This window comes from Crocuta crocuta, unplaced genomic scaffold (assembly GCF_008692635.1).
Source record: "Crocuta crocuta isolate KB4526 unplaced genomic scaffold, BGI_CrCroc_1.0 scaffold70, whole genome shotgun sequence".
In the NCBI taxonomy this organism is placed as follows: domain Eukaryota; kingdom Metazoa; phylum Chordata; class Mammalia; order Carnivora; family Hyaenidae; genus Crocuta; species Crocuta crocuta.
Window position 1 is genome coordinate 4,106,813 of NW_027528417.1, and position 24,341 is coordinate 4,131,153.

Here is a 24,341-nt window from a genome sequence, read left to right on the forward strand (position 1 = left end):
ACCCGCAGGTAAACTTTATCCCAACACTCCGGTTCCGGTTCTAGGGAAGACCTTACTCCACACGCTCGAGGCCAGCTCTCTGCCCCCACCCATCCCTCCTTCACCACCCACACGTTGCAGGGGCCAACTACTGTTTGGTTCCAGAAACAGGAAAACAGGTCATCCAAACGTCTTCAGATACCAGACTTACACTAATTAACGTTTCTGACACATTTATAAGTAACTTTCTCATGATGCAACAACATGATCGTATTTCCAGTATGTGCTCTCATCTGACTAGGAAATAACCTGTTAGCCATACATATAAACGCCACTTGGGTGCCCCTGCCTTCCCCACCCACCAGGCATTGTCCAAGCTGTAGCTGAGGAATACTTTGAAGGAAACGATTTAAAAGCAGCAGGATTTTAATCTGAAATACAGCCGACCCTCGACAGCATGGGGGTTAGAAGGCACTGAATCCTCACACAAGTCCAAATCCACGTAGAACTCTGGACTCCCCCAAAACTTAACTACTTCATAGCCTACCATTGACCAGTTTACTGATACATCAACAGTTGAATAACAACTGAATAACAACTTGTAAATGGATCCGTACAGTTCAAACACTCGTTGTTCAAGGGTCAACTGTAGTTTAAAAAGAGGCCAAAAAAGTCATTCGGACCGAAGTGGAAATCCATACAGGCACAGTGACCACGCTGACTCATGCCCGCCTGCCTCCCACATCTGCAGGGCCTGCCCAGGCGGTCTACCAGCACCCACTTCACACCACCACCCGCCGGCAGCAAAAACTTCACAGTGAAGGTGCACAGGCTAGCGGGGGCCTTGGGTCACATTCACCAACAGATTGAGCTCAAAATAAAGTGCAGCACAGAAATGTCATGATTTTGATTCTTCCATTCTTCACAAATTCAGGTGAAAATAGTGTGAGAATATAGGTATCAGCTTTAATACTAAAGAATATTAAAAGAGAACCAGAGCTGACAAGTGGCAATGTATTTAAGACTTAAAGTGGGCTTCAGGGGGGCTCAGTCAGTTGAGCGTCTGACTTCAGCTCAGGTCATGATCTCGTGGTTTCTGAGTTCTAGCACTGCATCGGGCTCTGTGCTGACAGCTAGCTCAGAGCCTGGAGCCTGCTTCAGATTCTATGTCTCCCTCTCTCTCTGACCTTCCCTGCTTGTGCTCTGTGTCTCTCAAAAATAAACATTAAGAAATAATAATAAAAACAAAGAAAACTTAAAAACATTTAAATGAAATTCAAAGGGAAAAAAAGTAAGGCAGCAAGAGACCAGCCACGGAGAGCTAGCAGGGAAGAGAGGCCCTAACATAAAAGCAGGCAAAGCAAGCACATCATCGAGGGTATTAGGCACTGTCAACAAGTTCCAAAGCACCTCTGACGACCCAGCATTTGTTCCCCAAGACTCCCCCGCCACGGCAAAGTCAAAGATCAAGGAGCCAGGAAGTTAGACACTAGATTGCAGCAGAAGACTTCAGGGATATTGCAATAAAAAAGGATGTGATGTTTTTAAGAAATTCACCGTGCAGTCTTTGGCAATAGCAGACTGTTGCTCTGAACCCCAGGCAAGCTCTCAGGCTCTAACTGGATGCATCCTGGCACAGCCGCCAAATATCAGATGTGTGGCTTATCGAGTGGAAGATGAAACGGATTTAAGACTTTTTCAATTTTTTCTTTAATGTTTATTTTTGAGAGAGAGTGAGCGAGTGAGGGAGCAGGGAGGGGCAGGGAGAGAGGGAGACACAGAATCGGAAGCAGGCTCCAGGCTCTGAGCTGTTAGCACAGAGCCTCACGCGGGGCACGAACTCCTAAGCGGTGAGATCATGACCTAGGCTAAAGTCAGACGCTTAACAGACTGAGCCACCCAGGTGTCCCAAGACCTTTTCAAACTTAACCCTTCCAATCTGTAAGCTAACTGTTCAGGGAAACTGATGCTTTTGAAATAAGTACCCTTGTCACTAGAAATTTACCCAAGGGATACAGGAGGGCTGATGCATAGGCGCACATGTACCCCACTGTTTATAGCAGTGCTTTCAACAATAGCCAAATTATGGAAAGAGCCTAAGTGTCCATCAATGGACGAATGGATCAAGAAGATGTGGTTTATCTATACAATGGAATACTACTTGGCAATGAGAAAGAATGAAATCCTGCGATTTGCAGCAATGTGGACGGAACTGGAAGGTGTTATGCTGAGTGAAATAAGTCAGTCAGAGAAGGACAGATACCATATGTTTTCACTCATATGTGGATCCCGAGACACTTACAGAAGACCATGGGGGAAGGAAAGGGGAAAAATTGTTACAAACAGAGGGAGGGAGGCAAACCATAAGAGACACTTAAATATAGAGAACAGACTGAGGGTGGACAGGGGGGTGGGGGAGAGGAGAAAATGGGTGATGGGCATGGAGCAGGGCACTTGTGAGGGTGAGCACTGGGTGTTGTATCGAAGTGATGAACCACGGGAATCTACCCTTGAAACCAAGAGCGCACTGTACACACTGTACATTAGCCAACTTAATAAATTATATTAAAACAAAAAGCACCCTTGTCTAGGAAGAATATGCCTGTTTAATGTCAGCACAACATCCACTCTGCACTTAGAGTGGATGGTTTCTCTACTGTCGACACTTCACTTATCTCCCAGTGAAGAGATGTTTTTGCCTTAATTTCTTAACTTGCGTTAATCTTGTGTATTGGATGCTTTTACATATTTTAGTTTGGAACTAAATCCAAGAAGCAGAACTTAAAGCAATCAAGCAACAACTTAATTGACCCTGCCATTTCGAGTTAAGCTGACAGGTATTTTCTTTTTTTTTTTTTTTTTTTTAATAGTTTTTTGTCAAATTAGTTTCCACATAACACTCAGTGCTCATCCCCACAAGTGTCCTCCTCCATGCCCATCCCCCCCTCCCCCCACATCCATCAGTCCTCAGTTTTGCTGACAGGTATTTTCAACAAGCTTACCACGGGCGCCTGTGGTACACATGTTTATCAGGACCACCACGTGATCAACACACGTGGATGTATCATCATACCACTCGACCTCTGGATTAGGTTTAAATCTTACCATACAAGTTGTCTTTGAGTAATGTCCTAAAGTGTTTGGATCCAGTTTTAAGGCTCTCAATACAGGGCATATAATGCCTTACTTCATTCTGTACAGAAATCTACAATTTAAACAACTTTTCAACACTTTCACATTGATTTTTTAAATTTTTTTTATGTTTTATTTATTTCTAGGAGAGAGAGAGAGAGACAGCGTGAGCAGGGGAGGGTCAGAGAGAGAGGGAGTGACAGACTCTGAAACAGGCTCCAGGCTCTGAGCTGGCAGTCAGCACAGAGCCTGACGCGGGGCTCGAACCCACAAACCGCGAGATCATGACCTAAGCGAAAGTCGGACGCTTAACCGACTAAGCCACCCAGGCATCCCTAATTTTTTTTTTAAACCAGCATCTGAGAGTCATCAAATGTAATTTGCACAGTGACAGAAGAGTTCATCCACATCTTCCCTTAAACTATATAATACTGATTGGATTTTAACTGGGTATATGACACAATTGGCAGATCTGCCTGAAGGTGAGCCAGGGTGCCCGATGGCCTCACAACAAGCCCGCCTGCGACCAGGGAACCCCGCGCAAGTCTCTGACATTTCTAAGCTTCCTACACACTAGAAAATGAGAGCTGGGAGTCTGACCTGATTCGCTCTCCAGGGAAATGACCAAACGCACAGCCCCTGGGAGTCAAAAGCCTGGGAACTCACTCCAAGTTGGCAAGACAACTGATTGGTGGAGAGCAGACACGCATCTGTTTCCTTCAACCTCCCAAAGGACTGGGGTCCTCCTGCCCCCAGGAGTGGGAGAAGCACTAAAACAGCCCAAAGATGCTCCACCTGCAGGTGCTGGGCACCCGGCTCTCCCGGATAGGCCCAAGCTGCCCGCCCCGCAGATCTGTCCCCCAAAGGCAGATCCCCAGGGGGGAGTGCTTCCAATGGGACACCTTTCTGAAGTGCCCAGGCCCCCGGATGCCTCCCTGTGGGAAGATGGAAGCATCAAGAGAACAAAGGCCTGCTTCTCTCATGCTAACACTTCACCCTATGGCTGTTCTGACGTCCCTCAAGATTCTTCCAGAAGTCCTGCCCTGTAATGCTATCGAGTTTGTAGCACCTCATTCTGTGTGACGGGCAGAGGCCAGGCCACCCTGCCGGACACTGGAGGGAGCAGGATGGTTCTGAAGATTGAGCCTCAAAGGAAGGGCCCAGCCGGCCGGCCGACCGCCACGCCTCCTGGCCCTGGACGGCCTGCCTGCCTTCATTCGGGCACATCGGGGCGTGGATGCAGGGGGTGCAGAGACTTCCAATCTCACTTGGCGAATTTTTAAGAGGTGAAATAAAAGGATTTTAAAAGTTTCATATTAACTAACATTTCGCCCCAAATTATTCTTTTACTTTTAAAGGAACAACTTGAAGTCTTTGCTCTGGCGGTGGGTTTTCCCCCACAGCTGCGACTGCGGTGCCTCGGTGTCCACAGGGCCATCACACTCGCCTCACCCAGGGACTGCTATCATTTCCGTTTTGTAGAAAAGTAAACAGAACACAGTTCAAAATTTCAGGAGTTCCAATACAGCCATCACTTCTTCAAGTGAAATTCGGTAATTGCAAAATAAAAACACTTGTGCAAAAAACCTAAAACTTCTATGTCAAACCTGCTACTTTTTTCAGTCATTGCCATCAGCACCGGTCAGGAATGAAAATGGACCATCCTTACCTTTACCAATTTTCCAGTAATCTCTGGCATGTCTCCCATTTTCCGATTATCCAGCATCCGAATTTCGTAAGACTGACCTATTTTAAAGAGATTGTTGAATTTAAAGAAACTGTATCACAAGCAGCCCACATAAAGAACATCACTGTTCAACATAAAAAGTCAATGGTCTCTCAACCAGAGAAGCAATCTTTTGATCTTTCTTTCCTACAAACCACACCACCCTTTCCTTCATACACGATTACAGAAGAATGAAGAGTTTCTGACAATATTTGCTACGCTCTCACATTAAATTTTTATTATACATACATGCATAATCCAAGAGCGATTTCTGATCACAGCTTTATTGAGATGTAATTTACATACCACAGAATTCATCCTTGTAAAAACTGACAGTGTTTAGTATATTCAGAATTGTAACACCGTCACCGCGCCCAACTCTGAGCATTCTCCTCACCCCAGAAAGAAAACCGTGCCTTCAGGAGTCAGGTCGACGCTCACACACACACCCACACACACACCCACACACACCACCACCACCACCACCACCACCACCCTGCAACCACCATCAACTTATTTCCTATCTCCAGGAAGATGCCTGGCTCAGCCCAACATAAACAGAGCCACGCAGAGTGTAAGGGACCGGCTCCTGCCAGCACGCATGTTTCCAGGCTCTGGCACATTGCCGCAGTGTGACCCAGACAATCTGGTGTCGCACTCTGCTCCACTGCCCTCTGTAGGCACCGTGGGTTCCGTAACTGGAGGTTTGCAGCAGCCCTGCATCAAGCAAGGCTATGGGTGCCATTCTTCCAACAGCACCTGCTCCCACTGGGTCTGTCACGTCTTGTGAGATCATGACCTGAGTCGAAGTCGCACGCTTAACTGACTGTGCCTCCCAGGTGCCCCTGGGTCTGTCAGGTCTTGTAATTCTCACAATGTTTCAAACTTTTTCATCATCATTATATTTGCTGTGGTGAACCGTGCTCAGTCATTGTAACCCAGTTTTTAGCAATAAAGCATTTTTTAAAAAGTTTATTTCTTTTGAGAGGAAAAAGAGAGAGCAGGGGAGGGGGAAAGAGGGAGGGAGAGAGATTCCCGAGCAGGTTCTGCACTATGAGTGTGGAACCCGATGTGGGTCTCGAACTCACGAACTGTGAGATCCTAAATGAGTTGAAATCAAGAGTCAGGTTCTTGACTAACCAACTGGACCTCCCAGGTGCCCCAGCAATAAAGTATTTCTTTTTTTTTTCTTTTAATTTTAATATATATTTTTTTATTTATTTCTAGGAGAGAGAGAGAGAGAGACAGCATGAGCAGGGGAGGGTCAGAGAGAGAGGGAGACACAGACTCTGAAATAGGCTCCAGGCTCTGAGCTGGGAGTCAGCACAGAGCCCGACGCGGGGCTCGAACCCACAAACCGCGAGATCATGACCTAAGCGAAAGTCGGATGCTTAACCGACGAAGCCACCCAGGCGCCCCAAAGTATTTCTTAACTAAGACATATACATTGTTATTGCACACTGAACAGACTACAGGATGGTGCAGAGAGAACTTTTATGTGCACTGAAAAGCGGAAGAACTCATTTGACTCACTTCACTGCAGTATTCCCTTGACTGCGCTGGGCTGGAATAGAACCGGCACCATCTCTGAGGTGTGCCCGCACTCCATCCCTTTTTACTGCACATATTCCACCGCAACAACATGCCACATTTTGTTCATCCATTCACTAGCTGATGGGCATCTGGTTGTTTCTCCTCCTTGGCCATTACAAATAATGGTACTATGAACATGTGTTCTGTGTTTTGTGCAAGCCAAGACCAAATTTGAATCCTAGAACCTTCCTCCTTATGACCAATGAGCCCAACTCACATTCTCCCACTGTTCGGTGTCCATAGGAAAACATAAACAGATACTGACGCACCAACCTATTATCATTAGGAAGAGAAGCTGCTGCCAAAAGAATGTACTCCAAAGCCACAAAAATGATTTCTGAATTATCTGTCATTAAGTAATAAAAACGACAGTATAATTTGATATGCAGAAAATGAAGAGTAATTAAGGAGTGCTTATAGGGGTGCCTGGGTGGCTCAGGGAGTTAAGTGCCCGACTATTGATTTCAACTCAGGTCACAATCTCATGGTTCGTGGGATCAAGCCACCTCGTGCTCTGTGCTGACAGTGCAGAGCCTGCTTGGGATCCTTTCTCTCCCTCTCTCTCTGCCCACCCCTACTCACTCATGCTCCCTCTCAAACTAAATAAATCTACTTAAAAAAAAAAAAAGAGTGCATCTAGTACATGTCATATTAAGTTGAGGATATTTATGATCTAGTCCACACTCCAATGGAGCACACCCACATTGGGTTGCACGCTCATAAAAATATACAAAAGGAACTAGATCACCTGGTCAAAATACAACAAAAGGTTATTAAGTTACAATCAAATCACTGGAAGGCTGGTGCAGGAAAACCATGATATACAGTATGTTACTAAGCAAGAGTCCTTAAGTCCTTCAACAGATTGAGAGATTAACACTAAATAATACTATGGCAAGAGACAGGTTTTAAAAGTTAAATTTGCAGCATACTTAACAATGGATCTACACTCAGAAAACAGTAAGAAATAAATTGTAAAATAAAGCATACAGATAGGTATTTTTGAAAACTATACCGGTATAAATTTAAAATTACACTCACCCTCTCAAAAATTTAGGCAAATTAACAAAATGTTTGTGTTAATTATCAGATTAACCAAAAAAATGTTTAATTAACAACCAAGTAGGGGTGTCTGGGTGGCTCAGTCGGTTGAGTGTCCGACTTCGGCTCAGGTCATGGTCTCACGGTTCATGGGTTCGAGCCCCGTGTCGGGCTCTGTGCTGACAGCTCAGCCTGCTTTAGATTCTGTGTCTCCCTCTCTCTCTGACCCTCCCCTGCTCAGTGTCTCTCTCTCTCTCTCAGACATAAATTAAAAAAAAAAAAGAAAAACAAGTAGGTGAGGATGGGGGAGAAGTAACCTGCCACAGAGGAAGGGAAGACTTGTCCTGCCAGGATTATCTCATGATCCTCAAAATCTCAAAATTCTCAGCATTGAAAAAAAATCAAACATGGCGCCTGAGTGGCTCAGTCAGTTAAGCCTCTGACTCTTGGTTTACCCTCAGGTCTTGATCTTAGTTTCCTGAGTTCGGGCCCCATAGGTGACTCTGTGGTGGCGGCGAGGAGCCTGCTTGGGATTCTCTCTCTCCCACTCCCTCTGCCCCTCCCTGGCTCATGCTGTCTCTGTCTCTCAAAATAAATAAACTTAAAAAAAATCAAATAATGATGAAATTTCAGTGTTCCTGTCTTCCTTTGTATTATTTTTCCTAGTCAACCTAACGAGGATACCTCTGTGCTCAATATAAGGTTCAATGTTTTCACAAACCGATTTCAGGATTTGTTGCACCTGTATTAAAGCACTGTAGATTTCTATTCTTCTAAAATCAAAAGTGTTTTTTATTTTAAAAAAAGGCTCTGTAACAACTGCTATTCTTCACATGGTTTCCCTGTGGGCACCTGGCTGGCTAAGCAGGTAAAGCATGTGACTTCTGATCTCAGGATTGTGAGTTCGAACCCCATGTTGGGTGTAGATTACTTAAAAATAAAATCTTTGAAAAAGAGAAAAAATTGGTTTCCCTCCTGGGAACTATGTGTGCCCTAGCCTTTTCCCTCCTTCAGTCTTATCCCAACTCACTATACAGAAATCCTTCTTTACCAACAAGTTTCTTCGATATTCATTGAGTTAACAACCAGGCCTTCATTGGTTTGATTTCTTCTTCTATTTGATCCCCTCCCATAAATCTCTTAATAACGTAGTTTCAGAAAGATGTCTAGGTTTTAACTGAAATATAAAGACGACTCCGGTATCAATGTTACAGTTAACATAAGAGCTCTACTCTGACTTGCTAGTCCTAATTTTTTTATTATTCTTTTAAACTTTGTAAGAAATCTCTATTTATTTTTGAGAGCATGCATGCACGCATGTGAAAGAGCAGGGGAAGGGCGAAGAGGGAGATGAGAGGATCCCAAGCAGGCTGTGCGCTGTCAGCACAAGGCCCAGTGTGGGGCTCAAACCCACAATCCGTGAGACCATGACGTGAGCCGAAATCAAGAGTCAGACACTGAATTCAACAGAGCCACCAAGCACCCACTGGTCCTGTTTCCAACTTTCTATTCTGAAGTTAACTTTCATGTTTTGACTTTTTTAAAAGTATTTTTATTGAGAGAGAAGGCGAGTGCGCGTAAGAGAAGGGGAGGGGCAGAGAGAGAAGGAGACAGAGAATCCCAAGCAGGCGCTGCACTGTCAGCACCGAGCCCCATGCAGGGCTCAATCTCAAGAACCATGAGACCATGACTTGAGACAAAACCAAGAGTGAGAGGTTTAACCTACGAAGCCACCCAGGCGCCCTTGAAGTCTGGACTTTTTATTCCTTTTCTGGCTTACAAATGCAAAAGCACTGACAGAACTGAAAACTATAATTGTTGTGAGTTCACATCCCCACCCAGTCTAGCTTCCTTGGATGGACTCTAGAGCAACATGGAGCCCAAGCTGTGACAGTCCCCATGGCTAAGTTCAAAGAATTTATTCCTAAAGGCCTAATAGAGAACTTTACTCTGTAACAAGAACCACAGCTAACTTCAAGGAAATGTACAGTTGTAAAGTGAAATTAACAAGAAATATATTTTTCTTTGAAACTTAAAAACATTTTTTTTAAATATTTATTTATTATTGAGAGACAGAGAGAGACAGAGCATGAGCATGGGAGGGGGAGACACAGAATCCGAAGCAGGCTCCAGGCTCTGAGCTGTCAGCACAAAGCCCGACGTGGGGCTCGAACTCACAAACCAGGAGATCATGACCTGAGCCAAAGTCAGATCTTAACTGACTGAGCCACCCAGACGCTCCTGAGACTTCTATCATTTAACAGTATTTTTTTTTTCTTGCCAAGTTTTTATTTCTTACATATTGGTTTTCTCTCTTTTTTAACAGTATTTTTAATCCAACAGACATGCTATTTCCTAGGACCTAAAACCTGCGTTCTCCAAATAGAAGCTGGCTTTCAAATGAGCAGGTATCTGTCATCCAACAGCAGCAAAAAGCTGCCCTGAGGAAACCAAGGGGTTCAGATCAGAAGCCCCACCCCCACCATAAGGAAGGAAGCATCAGAGAGTCGGGAGGGGCTATGACAAGGGGCAGCCTAGTTGCAGCCAGACCCCCAGCCCAGGGGAGAGCCAGCAGCTTTACTCTACCCTCTGGGGCTCCACATCACAACTATCCGGTTTTTCACTTCACAGAACGAGACACTTCTTGTTACCCCAGAGCAGAGAAGGTTAGCTGCTCAAGGATAAACAGGAGAACACGAATACAGTTTTTAAACTCTGTACTTCTATTGTTCAAAACAGTACAAAAGCTGACGCTCTGAAGCATCACAAACTTGGAAAACTTGTTCCAATTTATACCTGCCTGTGAAGTGAAGACAACACAAAATGTACCTCTTCTTTTTTTATGGTTTTATGCAATGGCCAACATTCTTCAGCCACAGCGGCCCGAGAGGCAGAGGCTGAGCAATGAACTTCAAGTGACCAAGCCACAACCCCAGAACGGCACGACCACGCACCAACACTCAACTAAGGAGACCCATCTATGAAAGGCAGTGGTGAAGAGAAGCTCCCGCACCTGGCTGAATATTCAAATTAAAACTATAAAACAAGCACAGGTCCCCAGGCCAGCCACATCAGCATCCCCTGGAAACTTGTCAGATATGCAAATTACCCGGCCCTATTCCAGACCTCTAGGGTCAGAAGCTCTATGGGCCCAGCGATCGTGTTCTGACAAGTCCTCCGGGTGACCCCGAGCCGCGGAAGTTGGGGAGCCACGGCATGTGTGAAGCTACCAACAGCCAATTCATCAGGACCCTCTCCTGGGAGTAACCTTTATATTCAAAAAGCCCCAAGTAAAAAGGTAAGAATTAACCATCTTTTCCTTAGCAGCTGAGTAAAAAGGTAAGAATTAACCATCTTTTCCTTAGCAGCTGAATAAATACTGTATTATGATAAACACTCTCCTAAAGTGCTATGCCAAAGAGAAAAATGGCCTGCTTTGGAATGGCTATTATATAATTGCATCACTTGCCACAGGGTTCATTTAATACAAGGTGTTATCTACCACGGTACGACATCACAGGCACTAAGATTTCCAAGTCCTTCTTGGTTCAAATTACTCAATTGTCTACGTTAAGATTAAGAAATCAATCTAAAGCTGTTTAAATTGCATCACGACCCCTTTAGAAGTAGCCAAAACTCATCACACTCGTTTATTTGTCTGACAGCATCACAACAGTCTAGGATACCTCTCGCTCCATCACTGATGGGTGCTCCCCAAATACACTTCTATCCACAAACATGCATTACACACATGTGTACGGTTCACATATTGGAATATACAAACACACACACACACACACCCTGAGCATAAGGGTTCAGACTTCATGAGATGCCCTTTCAAGACCCAACTTTGGCGAGGCCTTCAGAGGTGAGCAAGGAGGCAGCACCACAGGACACAGAGTGTTTTCATCTAGAATGTAAAGGTAAATGACGCCCACCTTGTAGAAACAGCTCTGGTGTGCACAACATGGCCTCCTCTGCGCCTCCCCAGAGATCAGCACATGGTACACATTTGCCTTGGCTGATACGAGAGTTTTTTATTGCTGCTATAACAAATTTCCACAAACTCAGTGGCCTGAAACTATACAAACTTATTATCATATGGTTCTGGAATTCCGAAGTCCAACACACGCCTCTAGGGCGGGCCAACATCAAGCTGTAAGCAGGACTGTGTCACTTCTGGAAGCCCTAGCACAGAACCCACTTCCTTGTGTGCTTTTTGATGCCACCTAATACCCCTGGCTCATGGCCTCTTCCTCTGTCTTCAAGTCTGACTCTGAATCTTCTGCCTCCCTCTTTAATGTTTAAGGACCCTTGTGACTTCACTGGGCCCACCTAGATAATCCAGGATAATCTCTCCAACCCGACACTCTTTATTATTTTCATGTAATCTCTACCCCTAACGTGGGGCTTGAACTCCCAACCCCAAGACCTATTGTCACATGCTCCATGTGAGCTGCCCAGGCACCTCAACACTCTATCTAACCACATCTTCAAAGTCTTTTTTGCTACATAAGGTGAAATATTCGCAGGTTCTGGGCATCAGGACATGGACAGCTGTGGGGAGCAAGCACTCTGCCCACCACAGCTCCAAAGCAGGGCAAGAACGCTGTTTCTGGTTGAGAGCCCTGACTGTCGCAGGTGCTCGTCAAGGATTATAACACACTTTCTGTCGAACCTGGCAAACTTCCTGAGCCACCGAACTGGGATCTAGAGCCAGCATGGGTTCGAGCCATTTGCAAACACTGCTAGTCCAGCTGCAGCAGGAAACAAACACATCAACCAAGGTCTAAACAGCTGGTTTCCAGGATGATCAGAAACCATGGAAACTCCTCAGTTATGACAGTAACAGCAGCAAGGTTCATACTGGACTTCCTATGTATGTGCCGGCTGCCTTGTAAGCCCAGTACATCCATTAGTTCAATTTCAGTCTCAACCACCTTATGGGGGGGTGGTGTTAAATTAAGGAACGTGCCCGGGCCAGCAAGTGGTGGAGTGGGATGCACGCACAGGCGGCCCCACTCCAGAGACTGCGGAGAACCGCTACTCACTGCAGCCCTCTCCACCCCACACCCACCATGCGCAAAAAGACACAAGACACATTTAAACCAGTGCTCACTCTAACTAGGTGAGACACTTAGAAGAAGTGAAAGGTATGAAAGGTATGAAAAAATGTGCTTAAGGACGTCCCGTGTGCACCAAAGGTCTTTACAGCCAGGGCAGTGCAGTTTCACTGGCAGTGAGGTGTGACAGCATCTGCCAGCTAAGTTCTCTTTTAAATTTCTGGGGAGCCTGGGAGGCTGAGTCAGTTGGGCGTCGGACTCTTAGTTTCGGCTCAGGTCACGATTTTACGGTTCGTGGGCTTGAGCCCCACGCTGGGCTCTGCCTTGATGTTGTGGGGCCTGCTTGGGATTCTGTCTCCCTCCCTCTCTGCCCCTCCCCTGCTCGCTCGCTCTCTCTCTCTCTCTCTCTCACACACACACACACACAAAATAAATTTCATCGTTTAGTGACAAGACCATTGCATCACAACTACACTTACACACACAATTCACCCATCACGTGAACAAGTAAATTTACTAGAATACGTTCAAATAAATATTAACTACATAGTATTTTCGTTATACAAAGACTGTCATAAACCATGATTAGAACCTTCTTAGGTATTTTTAAATGGTTCTAATTCAGCAGCTGCCTGAGGCAAGCAGAACTAGATTATCTGGTGGACAGAGAAACAAGACTACCATATACCGTTTCTTAACTTGTGCATTGTGAGCCACGTACAGAAATCATCTCTTTAAACTGTTAAATTTTAAATGGTGGCAATTAACTAAAAACTTACAGAACACTTGAACTATTCCAGTAAAGAAAATTGGTAGTTAAGAAAATGACATTTGGAATCAGAATACTCTGGGTTTAAATCTTTATAAAGCATGGCACGGTCAATAATCTAAATAGATAACTGTAAGAATAATTACTCCCTCTTGGGGCGCCTGGGTGGCTTAGTCGGTTAAGCATCTGACTTTCGCTTAGGTCATGATCTCGCGGTTCGTGGGTTCGAGCCCCGCATCGGGCTCTGTGCTGAATACCAGCTCAGAGCCTGGAGCCTATTTCAGTCTGTGACTCCCTCTCTCTCTGACCCTCCCCTGCTCACGCTGTCTCTCTCTCTCTCTCCTAGAAATAAATAAAACAATTAAAAAAATTAAAAAAAAAAAAAAAGAATAATTACTCCCTCCAAAGCTTTAATATGATCATAAAATGGGGAATAACTGTGCTTTCATTAATTGTCATTATTATTTTCAGTTTTCCCCTCATGTACTAGAATGAATGCAGATAAATTCACATGTGAGTTTAAAAAGAATAAAACTTGGGGCACCTGGGTGGCTCAATTAAGCATCCGACTTTGGCTCAGGTCATGAACTTACAGTTTGTGGGGTCAAGCCCCTCTTTGGACTCTGTGCGGACAGCTCAGAGCCAGGAGCCTGCTTTGGATTCTGTGTCTCCCTCTCTCTCTGCCCCTCCCCTGCTCACACTCTTGTCTCTCTCTCAAAAATAAACATAAAAATCTTTTTTTAATGTTTTTAAAGAATAAGAACTTGGGCTGATGAAAGATAACCTCAAGTACCCTATCTAATCCCTTCTTATAAGGTTTTTGTATCCTTTTTTTTGGTAGGCAGCATTCCCATTTTAAGTCGTTTTCCTCAGCACAGCTGAAGAGTTCGTCAGAATCCAAGAAAATTAATTCATGAACCTTAAAAGTGAGTTTACAATCTGATTCCTGAAAACAAAAATGGTAAATTATGTCGATGCTCAACAGTCAAACCATCAATACTAAAATGGTGCCACTGAGGTATACTTTGGCAGAACTTTCCAGGGCAATGTCACTTTAGCTGAAAAACTATTCATGGGATTTTACCGAAATTCCTGGATAAAATTAACCAAGCCTCATTATTTTCCACATCTAGGCCTGATTCTCTATATACTATGTATTACAGGAAAGGTTTCTGTAAAAACTCAAAACTTCAGGGGCTCCTGGGTGGCTCAGTCGGTTAAGCATCCAACTTCATCTCAGGTCATGATCTCACAGCTCATAGGTTCGAGCCCCACATCAGGCTCTGTGCTGACAGCTTGGAGCCTGGAGCCTGCTTCGAATTCTGTCTCCCTCTCTCTCTGACCCTCCCCCTCCCTCACTCGTGCTCTCTCTCTCTCAAAAATAAACTTTTTTTTTTAATTAAAAAAAATCAAAACTGCTGAGAATGTTTCCTTTAGAAAGGAAGCCCAATCAACTGCAGATACTTTGCTAACTCTCGACCTCTGTTTGCTTCCCCAGCTTAAGAGAGATGGGGATGAAAGCCACTCAGTAACACCTCACTCAGGGTCAAACCTTGCCCGAGTTCAAAAAAAGCTATGGGTCCTGTCCTTAGAAACACACATATTTATAAAAAATTTGAGGGGCACCTGGGTGGCTCAGTCAGTTAAGCATCTGACTTCAGCTCAGGTCATGATCTCACAGTTCGTGGGCTTGAGCCCTGCGTCAGGCTCTATGCTGACCACTAGCTCAGAGCCTGGAGCCTGCTTCGGATTCTTTGTCTCCCTCTCTCTCTGACCCTCCCCTGCTCACTCTGCCTCTCTCTCTCAGAAATAAATAAAATATTTAAAAAAAAAATTTTTTTTACTTTGAAAAAAATTTTAGGGGATTCATGAAAAATCAGGATCCAAACCTTTTGTCAAAGTGACATATGCTAGGAGACAAGTCTGTGAAAGAACTAATTGTAGTATGTACACTTGATACTTGTGTATTTTATTAAAGGTTTTAAAATTCCTTTTAAAAACGTATATAAGAGGGGCGCCTGGGTGGCTTAGTCGGTTAAGCGTCCGACTTTTGCTTAGGTCATGATCTCACAGTTAGTTCGTGGGTTCGAGCCCCGCGTTGGGCTCTGGCTGACTACCAGCCCAGAGCCTGGAGTCTGTTTCAGAGTCTGTGACTCCCTCTCTTTCTGACCCTCCCCGGCTCACGCTCTCTCTCTCTCTCTCTTTTAGAAATAAATAAAAAACATTAAAAAATTTTTAAAAAAATTAAAAAAATAAACAAAAACATATATAAGATAACTCCTTTATGACTGGTTTTAATAGTTACTCAAATGTCTTTTTAGACTATTTCTACACATGCAGTTTATTTTTCCACTTTTTTTAATGTTTTTTATTTATTTCTGAGAGAGAGAGACAGCGTGAGCAGGGGTTGGTCAGAGAGAGAAGGAGACACAGAATCCAAAACAGGTTCCAGGCTCTGAGCTGTCAGCACAGAGCCCGACGCGGGGCTCGAACCCACGACCCGTGAGATCATGACCTGAGCCGAAGTCAGACGCTTAACCGACTGAGCCACCCAGGCACCCCTTTCCACTTTTTTCTTAAAAGGTGGAGAAATTAAAAAGATAAATTAACACAATTCTACAACCAAGAAAAGAGTCATCATTACTACTGCAGTGAGCACAGTGAAGTGCAAGAAAGCCGCCTGCACATATACGGATAATGGTCAGAGTCAAGCTGGAGTACTGCCTGGGAGTGTGCTGGGTGCTGGGAATACTGGACACGGGGGATGATACAGGTAAACATTCACTACGCTGTATATGTAAGATCTGCACACACTATGATAAATAGCAACAATCGTTTTCAAATCTAAGCTTGACCAAGTTCACGTTGAGGAAGTTAACTGATTGCTCTCTTGTCTTATAAATCTGTAAAATGCATTTTTTTAAGTAAGCTCTGTGCTGAAATGGGGCTTGAACTCATGACCCCAAGATCAAGAATCGCCTGTACTACCAAAAGCGAGTCAGGCAGCCCTAAAATGGATTAATAAAACTTCGGGAGTTTCTGGGGAACTAAACAGCCATGTATAATACGTGATACAATGCTTCACACATAGTAAACCCTCAGCAAATGTCTAATAATATATCATTACTATAGATGGTGGACTGCAACTTTTATCAACATAGTATCATTTCCCAGTTTAATACTAACAATGATAAATTATGTATGTTTCCCCAGGCCAACAGACAGACACATACAACACAATCCTTTGAACAGGGGTCTGTGTGGACTCGTTCATCACGTGGTATGCATACAACAGAACTTGGCCAACTTTTCCCCAAGTAAAAGAAATGCACATTATTTCCCTGTCATTAGAAATAAAACCACAGCGAATATCCATGCCCCTACGTGGTTTCTTCTGATGCTTTTTATACCTAAAACAGATTACCATAAAACTTAAGGTTCTTCCAAATGTGACATGTTAAGTCTCAGATAACAGAATGCCTACCCAAACAACAGGAACACCAAAGTGAGGGTACTGCTAGTGTGCTATGGTAGAATGACCTGGGTTGTAAAACCTCATGGATCCTATATTTATTTATCAAATGAAAGGCTAGAATAAGTTATCCTTCCAAATTTCAAAATACTATCATTTCATAATAGTCTAAACTCTATAGCTCTTTCCCCAAAGCCCAAGGAATTAAAGATTCTATTTAATGACAGAAAAATACTCACAACATACTCTTAAGTGAATAGATGTTAATTCCAATTTTGTTGAAATATACGTAAGAAAATATACCTAAAATGTATTCTTGGTGGGATACAACTGCAGTCAATTTTCATCTTTATCTCTTGACGTACTTCCCAATCTCTGTACAATCAGCATATGTCCTCAGGTCATGATCTCATGGTTCCTGAGTCCAGGCCTCACTGCATTGTCAGTGTAGAGCCTGATTGGGAATTCTCTCTCTCTCTCCCTGTCTCTCTCTCCCCCTGCCCCCCTGCCCTCCCCTGATCACTTCTGTTTTCTCAAAACTAAACAAACTTTAAAAAAAAAAAAAAAAAAGAATAAAATTTCAGATTAAAAAAATAATAAAGGTGCAACATGCTTTCAGTATGTGTATACAACAACGTTACAGCTCTGTAACAAAGTGCTTTTGTTTAATTTGGTCACAGTGGCCTATGCTAAAGGCACCTCAGGGGCGTCTGGGGGGCTCAGTTGGTTGAGCGTCTGACTTCGGCTCAGGTCATGATCTCACGGGTCATGGGTTCGAGCCCCACATCGGGCCCTGTGCTGACAGCTCAGAGCCTGGACCCTGTTTCAGATTCTATGTCTCCCTCTCTCTCTGACCCTCCCCTGTTCACGCTGTCTCTCTCTCTTTCTCTCAGAAATAAATAAAACAGTAAAAAAAAACAAACAAAAAACTTAAAGCCACCTCAAAAAAAAATCCCTTACAATTTCCAAAAGTAAATTCTACACCCACATCTCTGCCTGCCACTCAGCCAGCTCTCACTTTTATGTCACCGAAACACAACATTCTCGTCAAGCAGACAAAATCCGGGTGGACAAAATCTGACCCAGTTTATTTTAGCCACAGACTCCATCCTGGGGCAGCGCGTCTATTTTCGGCACAAACCTGCCCCAGTCCTGAGACCCAGGTTCCCCGCGAGCGAGCTGGATTTTGGATTCACTCTCCAGTTCTGCGCTGAAACCAGTGTCCCTAAAAATAACAGACGTCCTTCCCAACCTGCTCCTCCTCGGGATCCTGTCTGAAAACCCCTGTAATAAATCTTGCTGCACAGACCCTATCGGTGCAAAACAGCTCCCGTGGACCATTACTTCGTGGGCCCGCGGTAAAATTCCTACGATTTCTGTTAACGGAAGCTGTCAAATTTAAGAAAGATAATCTGATTTTAAGTTGTTAGCCGCAGATCAGGCTGTGATGCCACTTTGGATTTATCTAAGTTCTTCCACTGAAACACGACCCAGCCGTACCAACCTTGGTTCAAGTACGTGAGTGTCTCATCATGCAGCTTGACGGCTGGCGAGGTGGCGGCGCACATCACATACTGAAAGGGGGGGTGTTTAGTCTCACCGTCCAAAGGAAGGCTGGAATCTTCCTGCTTAAAAATGGGCAATGCCAAGACATCGCTGAAAGGCAAAAGAGTCAACAGTGATCTTATTTTGAGTTTAAAATACTTAAAAGCATATAAAAACATTTAAGGGCAGTTTCTTTTAAAAATTTAAGTCCGGGGCGCCTGGCTGGGTCAGTCAGCAGAGCATGCGACTTCTGATCTTGAGGTTGTGAGTTGCAGAGTTAGAGCCCCATGTGAGGTGCAGACATCACTTAACAATTTTTATTAAAAAAATAAAAATAAAAATAAAATGTAAGCCCAGAAATGTCATGTAGAATAAAAGAACTATTAATGTTAATCTTGCTCCCCCAAAAGATAATAACCCGTGTCTCCAGCGTGGGAGGGGAGAGGGGAGGTGGGGAAACAGCTATGATTAGCCAGATAAAATAACAAGTATTTAACAGTTAATAAAGTCCATGCTGGTTAAGCAAGTGATCTAACAACATATACGGTACTTAAAAAAAAGTTACTTCAAGAAACCCTTTAAAAACTTTAAACTCTGTATTATTTCTATGCAAAAGGAGCAAGTCAAGAGTGCGTAGCTACCTGTTTTGCAAGGCAGGTCACGCCAGCACCATAAACTCACAAAGCAGAATTTGATGAAAGCGGTACTTTACAGCAAGGGCCCCGTGAGGCCTGCGTTTGCAGAGCACAGAGGTTCAGGCTTCGTCTAGAACAAGGGCTTCTTCTGAGAAGCAAACAGTTGCAGCAGAAACAGCTGCTGTTTCCCCGAGAATAATCTGGTGCACTGGCTGGGAGGGAAGGGGAGGGGGCGCGGGGGTCCTTCTGGGGCATTGCCTATATTCTCTGTTAACCCAAGCACACATGGATGCGTTTCGTTTGTTTTTTTGTAAAAACAGTGGATATATAACTTACATTCCATAAAAATTCACCTTTTTAAAGTGTATCATTCCATGGGCTCTGCTGTATTAGAAGAGTTGTATAGTTACCCCCAACTATCTAACCCCCAAACAGTTTCATCACCTTTTGAGAAATCTCATGCCCGATAGCAGCCACCACTGCCCGACCCCAGCCCTAGCCTGGCAGTGACCTACTGTGTCTCTATGACTTGCCTCGTCTTTTTTTTTTTTTAATGTTTATTTTTGAGAAAGAGAGGCACACAGAGTGCGGGCGGGGGAGACGCAGAGACAGGGAGACACAGGATCCGAAGCAGGCTCCAGGCTCTGAGCTGTCAGCGCAGAGCCCAATGTGGGGCTTGAACTCACGGACCACGAGATCATGACCTGAGCCGAAGTCAGACGCTCAACCTTCTGAGCCCTCCAGGTGCCCATGCACTTGCCTATTCTGAACATTTAAAGCAAAGAGAATCCCATGGCCTTTTGAGACTGGTTTCTTTTACTTGATGTTTTCCAGGTCCCCCCGTTGTAGCATTCCCATTTGGGGTGAAGGATACTCCCCTCGATCAGGCAGACCTAACAGCCGGATCGGCACTCTGGGGCATCTGGGCTGCTGCTAGGAACACCTGCGTGTTTCTGTGTAAACCTAGGACACCGGCCAGGTTTCGCGGTTACTCTGTTCAGCTCCCTGAGGAACTACCAAATGGCTTTTCCAAGCGGCTGCACACCTTTACATTCCCACCACGAAGGAAGGGATTATCGGTGTTTGTTTTTGAGATAAATCTCTGACCTGTATACCTGCATCTTGATAATGTTTCTATGTTCATTCCTCAATAAAAAAGTAAAGTAATAACAAAATATCCAAATGAACTGCCTCATCAACACCAATAGCAAGGTTTTGTGTGAATTGCTTATTTTTTCCTTTTTCTCCCCCCAAAAGACATTAACATACTCAGATATTTGGCTAGCCCATTTTAGCTAAATTCAATTTAAAACAGAAAGTTTTAAATGAGATGGGAAAGAAAGGCTGCAGTGCTTTCCTTCCTCCTGGTGTGTGCATGTGCACGTGCGTGTACACACACACACACACACACACACACACTGAAAGAATTAGACTGATTATTTAGACTAATTACCCACTGGTTCTCTTCGTCACACCTGGGAATTGTCAAAACGCTCCTAAGTACTTAGGTGTAACTGAGAAACCCATAGTCAGCACTGGTCCTCAATCCCTCTCCAGAGTTCTTCTCAATGCTGCAGCCTAAGGGTCTCCCCCTGAGGGGCACAGATCTAAAAAGCCTTGCGGCCGATGTAAAAAATTTTCAGGAGACTGGAAAATGGTACTTTAAGACTTAGAGCAACTCTCTTCATGAAAAACAATCATGACTGTCCCATGGTAGATGAAAATATATATACACATATTCTTATGCCCTGTGTATGTAAGCGTTTTAAGGATGAGAAAAGGGGGCACCTGGCTGGCTCAGTCACAGAGCATGCAACTCTTGATCTCGAGGTATTAAGTTCGAGCCCCATAGGGGTGTAGAGATTACTTAAAAATAAAACCTTAAAAAAAAAAAAGTCATTTGCTACTGAAATCCCAATTAATTTTTTACTTAACTAGAAAAAAAATGTGTTCTAATCAACACAGCAGCCAGTGATCTTCCTCAAACAGAAGCCAGATCATTCTATTCCTTTGAACTCGCCCTCAGCTCCCTTTGCACGAGGATCCCTGCTGCAAGGCCCCATTCACTGTGCTCACCTTCCCTCTTCTACGTGGCCTCACTCCCCCTGCCCCCCACACCAGCCTCCCACCTGCCTCTTCCAAGGCATCTGCTGGGTTTGGTGCTACTCTTCTGCTGATGTCCGTCCAGTTCACTTCATTTAAATGTCACCTTCGCAGTGACAGCCTGCCAACCGCAGTCCTCGCATCCATGTCCCCAACCCCCTTGTCCTGCTCTATCACCCACAGCTGATCGTCTTCCCACAGCACACAGGACTTAAGTCTGTATCCCCCTAAGTAGATAACCATCTCCCAAATTGGTTTCACTTCACTGACTCACCCCAACATGTAGCACAAAGAGCCTCAAACACCTGCTGAATCAATGAACCAACTGCACTAATAATCAATCATTATTAAAATGAAAACAACAGGTATCTAGATAATTTCCACTAGGCTGAACCTTAAAGTCCCAGCAGTCAACTGTTTTGTAATCCCAAACCCCAGACAGGTAGAGCTCCCAGGGATCAGACAAGCAAATGAAAGTCTCAAGGCTTCGAATTATTACTAGTAACTCTGAAATGCCAGTACCCAAAAATAACCCCGCACACAAAGACAAACAAGCCTCTGGGAGCAAGAACCAACAGCAGAAACAACAGATGGCATCCCCTCAGCTCCAGATCTGTCTGTTGGTATTCAGCTCTTTTCCGCCTCTGTTGCAGAGGGGTTCACGGTCTGAAACTACATATATGAGACTTCTTGCCAGCTGGAGTCTTGCTAAGTCGTTCCAAAGGGAAGCACTGGTGGGGAATGGAAAGGGAGTGGGCAAAGACAGAGGCCGGCAGCCGCACAGAATGTGGCTGCAGAAGCTTCTGGGCCGGGGCAGTCATGCCTCCAGGAACAGCCAGGTAACAAGCCTTCCTCCCCAAACCGTTCTGGCACCTTCACAATCACATACTTCACTGCATCTTTCTCTGCTGGAAACATCTACATGATTTCTATTTTCCTAACCGGACACAGATTGATACCCCTAAAGAATTCAGATGGTAGATTTACTGGACCCATACCATAAAACTATGCTTACTCTGTATAAAGAAATAAAAGGCAAGCCCAGGGACACTTGGGTGGCTCAGTCAGTTGGTTGAGCGACTGACTCTTGGTTTCGATTCAGGTCATGATCTCACCATTTGTGAAATTGAGCTTGTCTGGGATTCTCTCTCTCTCTCTCTCCCCCCCCCCCCATCTCCCTGCCCCTCTCCTGCTCACTCACACACACTCTCACTCTCTCTCTCAAAATAAATAAAGAAAAACGTAAATTAAAGACAAGCCCAAACTGATCAGCAAGGAAGAGAAACTTTTAAGGGACAGTAAAATGAAAAGGAACAAACAGAACTTCTAAAACTGGAAAATAAAATTGCTAAAATTAAGAACTTAGCTTTAACAGCAGCTCAAACAGAAATATAAAGAAACTGGGCATAGAGGTAAAAAGAAGTTATCCAGAAGGCAGCAGAAAGCAAAATGATAGAAAATGCAAAGGAGACATTAGGAAACGAAGGACAAGGCGAGAAGGTATTACACTAAATGGAATTCCCAGAAGAGGAAATCGTATTGCAGAGGCGCTGTTTGAGATAAAGGCTGAGCACTTCCAGAACTGATGAAATATACCAACTGACTGATTCAGGAAGCCCAAATAACCAAAGCAGGAAAAATAAAAGAAATCCATAATACCTAGAAAAAACATCTAGGCCAGTACAGTCTGTGGAAGAAAGTATCAAGAAAGGGAATCAATCTGTGCAGAAAGAGGAGCCCTTGTGTACAGCTGGTGGGAATGCAAACGGGGGCAGCCGCTCTGGAAAACACTGTGGAGGTTCCTCAAAAAATTGAAAATAGAACTAGCCTATGACCCAGCAATTGCACTGCTAGATATTTACCCAAGGGATTCAGGTGTGCTGTTTCGAAGGGGCACATGCACCCCAATGTTTACAGCAGTGCTATCGGCCAACAGCCAAAGTATGGAAAGAGCCCAAATGTCCATCGACGACGAATGGATGAAGATGTGGCATATATATATACATATATACATATACACATATGTGTATATATATACACACACATATATGTATATACACACACACACACACACGATGGAATACTACTCGGCAATCAAAAAACTGAAATCCTACCATTTGCAACAACGTGGATGGAACTAGTCAGAGAAAGACAAATACCATATGACATCACCCATATGAGGAATTTAAGATAAAAAACAGATGAACATAAGGGAAAGGAAGCAAAAATAATATAAAAACAGAGAGGGAGGCAAACCATAAGNGGGTGGGGGGATGGGCTAGATGGGTGAGGGGCATTAAGGAGGACGCTTGCTGGGATGGGCGCTGGGGGTTATACACAGGGGACAGAGGACTAGAATCTACTCCTTAAGTCATTATTCCGCTATATGCTAACCAACTTAGATGTAAATAAACAAATAAAATGAGAAACAATAAAGACACTGTATAAATGTTTAAAAAGGGGGGGAAATCAAGCACTGGAAAGAAAGTGGGAGAGATGAGGAGTCCTGGAATCATCAAGTGCTGGTGGGGGGTGGGGGGGCAGAGGGTGAGGCCATTACGGGAACAGTGGCGGCTGCGGCAAAAGGATGCACTTGCACGCTGAGGCTGTGAACTTCAAGTAAGACCCAGTCACTGCTTTTCTAGACCACATTCACTGCTCAGGAGTCTCGAGGAGGTGAAGCAGCACATTTAATCAAGGTTACAGGTTTGCTACAAGAAAAAAGGTGGGAGGGAATGAAGCAAGGGGGGCAAGAGACGGGGGATTAACAAGAAAGTAATTACAATGACTGCACGCGGAAGTTAAAACTGGCGGAAGGAAAAAGGGGTTCAAGAAGCTGAACGGAGTCAGACCAACGACTGTAGAAGGGCCAATGACAGCCAGAGCAGGGGCCTGAGGGAGTGAGCTGAAAAGGCAGACGGTGGCAGAGAACTCTGAATCTGGGATTACACATGGGCTGCGTGATTGGAAACGTCAAGGTCTAACCGTAAGACTGAGCAGCTAAAGACAATACCGCTGTAAGACAGATACAAGGAACAGAAATGTCAGGCTACTAGAAGGACCCTTTAAGTATCTTCTGAAATCACCAAAGAGTAAACCAGCAATAGGATCAGACAGTGACGCTGAACCAGGACCTAAAATTTTAACAATGAGGACTGACCTGGGGCGCCTGGGTGCCAGCCCCAGTGTGGGTGAGCTTGAGCCCTGCATGGGGCGAGCTCGAGCCCTGCTTTGGGCTCCGCACTCTCTCTCTCCCTCCTCTCTCGGGGTGAGGGGGGGGGGA

At 44.5% G+C, this 24,341-nt stretch overlaps 1 protein-coding gene across 1 annotated transcript in view; it reads right to left on the reverse strand.

Moving 5' to 3' along the window:
• The window catches only part of UBP1 (upstream binding protein 1), a 64,749-nt gene that overhangs the window by 33,223 nt on the left and 7,185 nt on the right, over nucleotides 1-24,341 (reverse strand). Inside the window, exons 2-3 of the mRNA XM_077754281.1 lie at nucleotides 18,280-18,431; nucleotides 4,781-4,857 (exon numbers count right to left, since the gene is read on the reverse strand). Coding sequence (XP_077610407.1) covers nucleotides 4,781-4,857; nucleotides 18,280-18,431 — 229 coding nt within the window. The remainder of the gene's footprint in view (nucleotides 1-4,780; nucleotides 4,858-18,279; nucleotides 18,432-24,341) is intronic.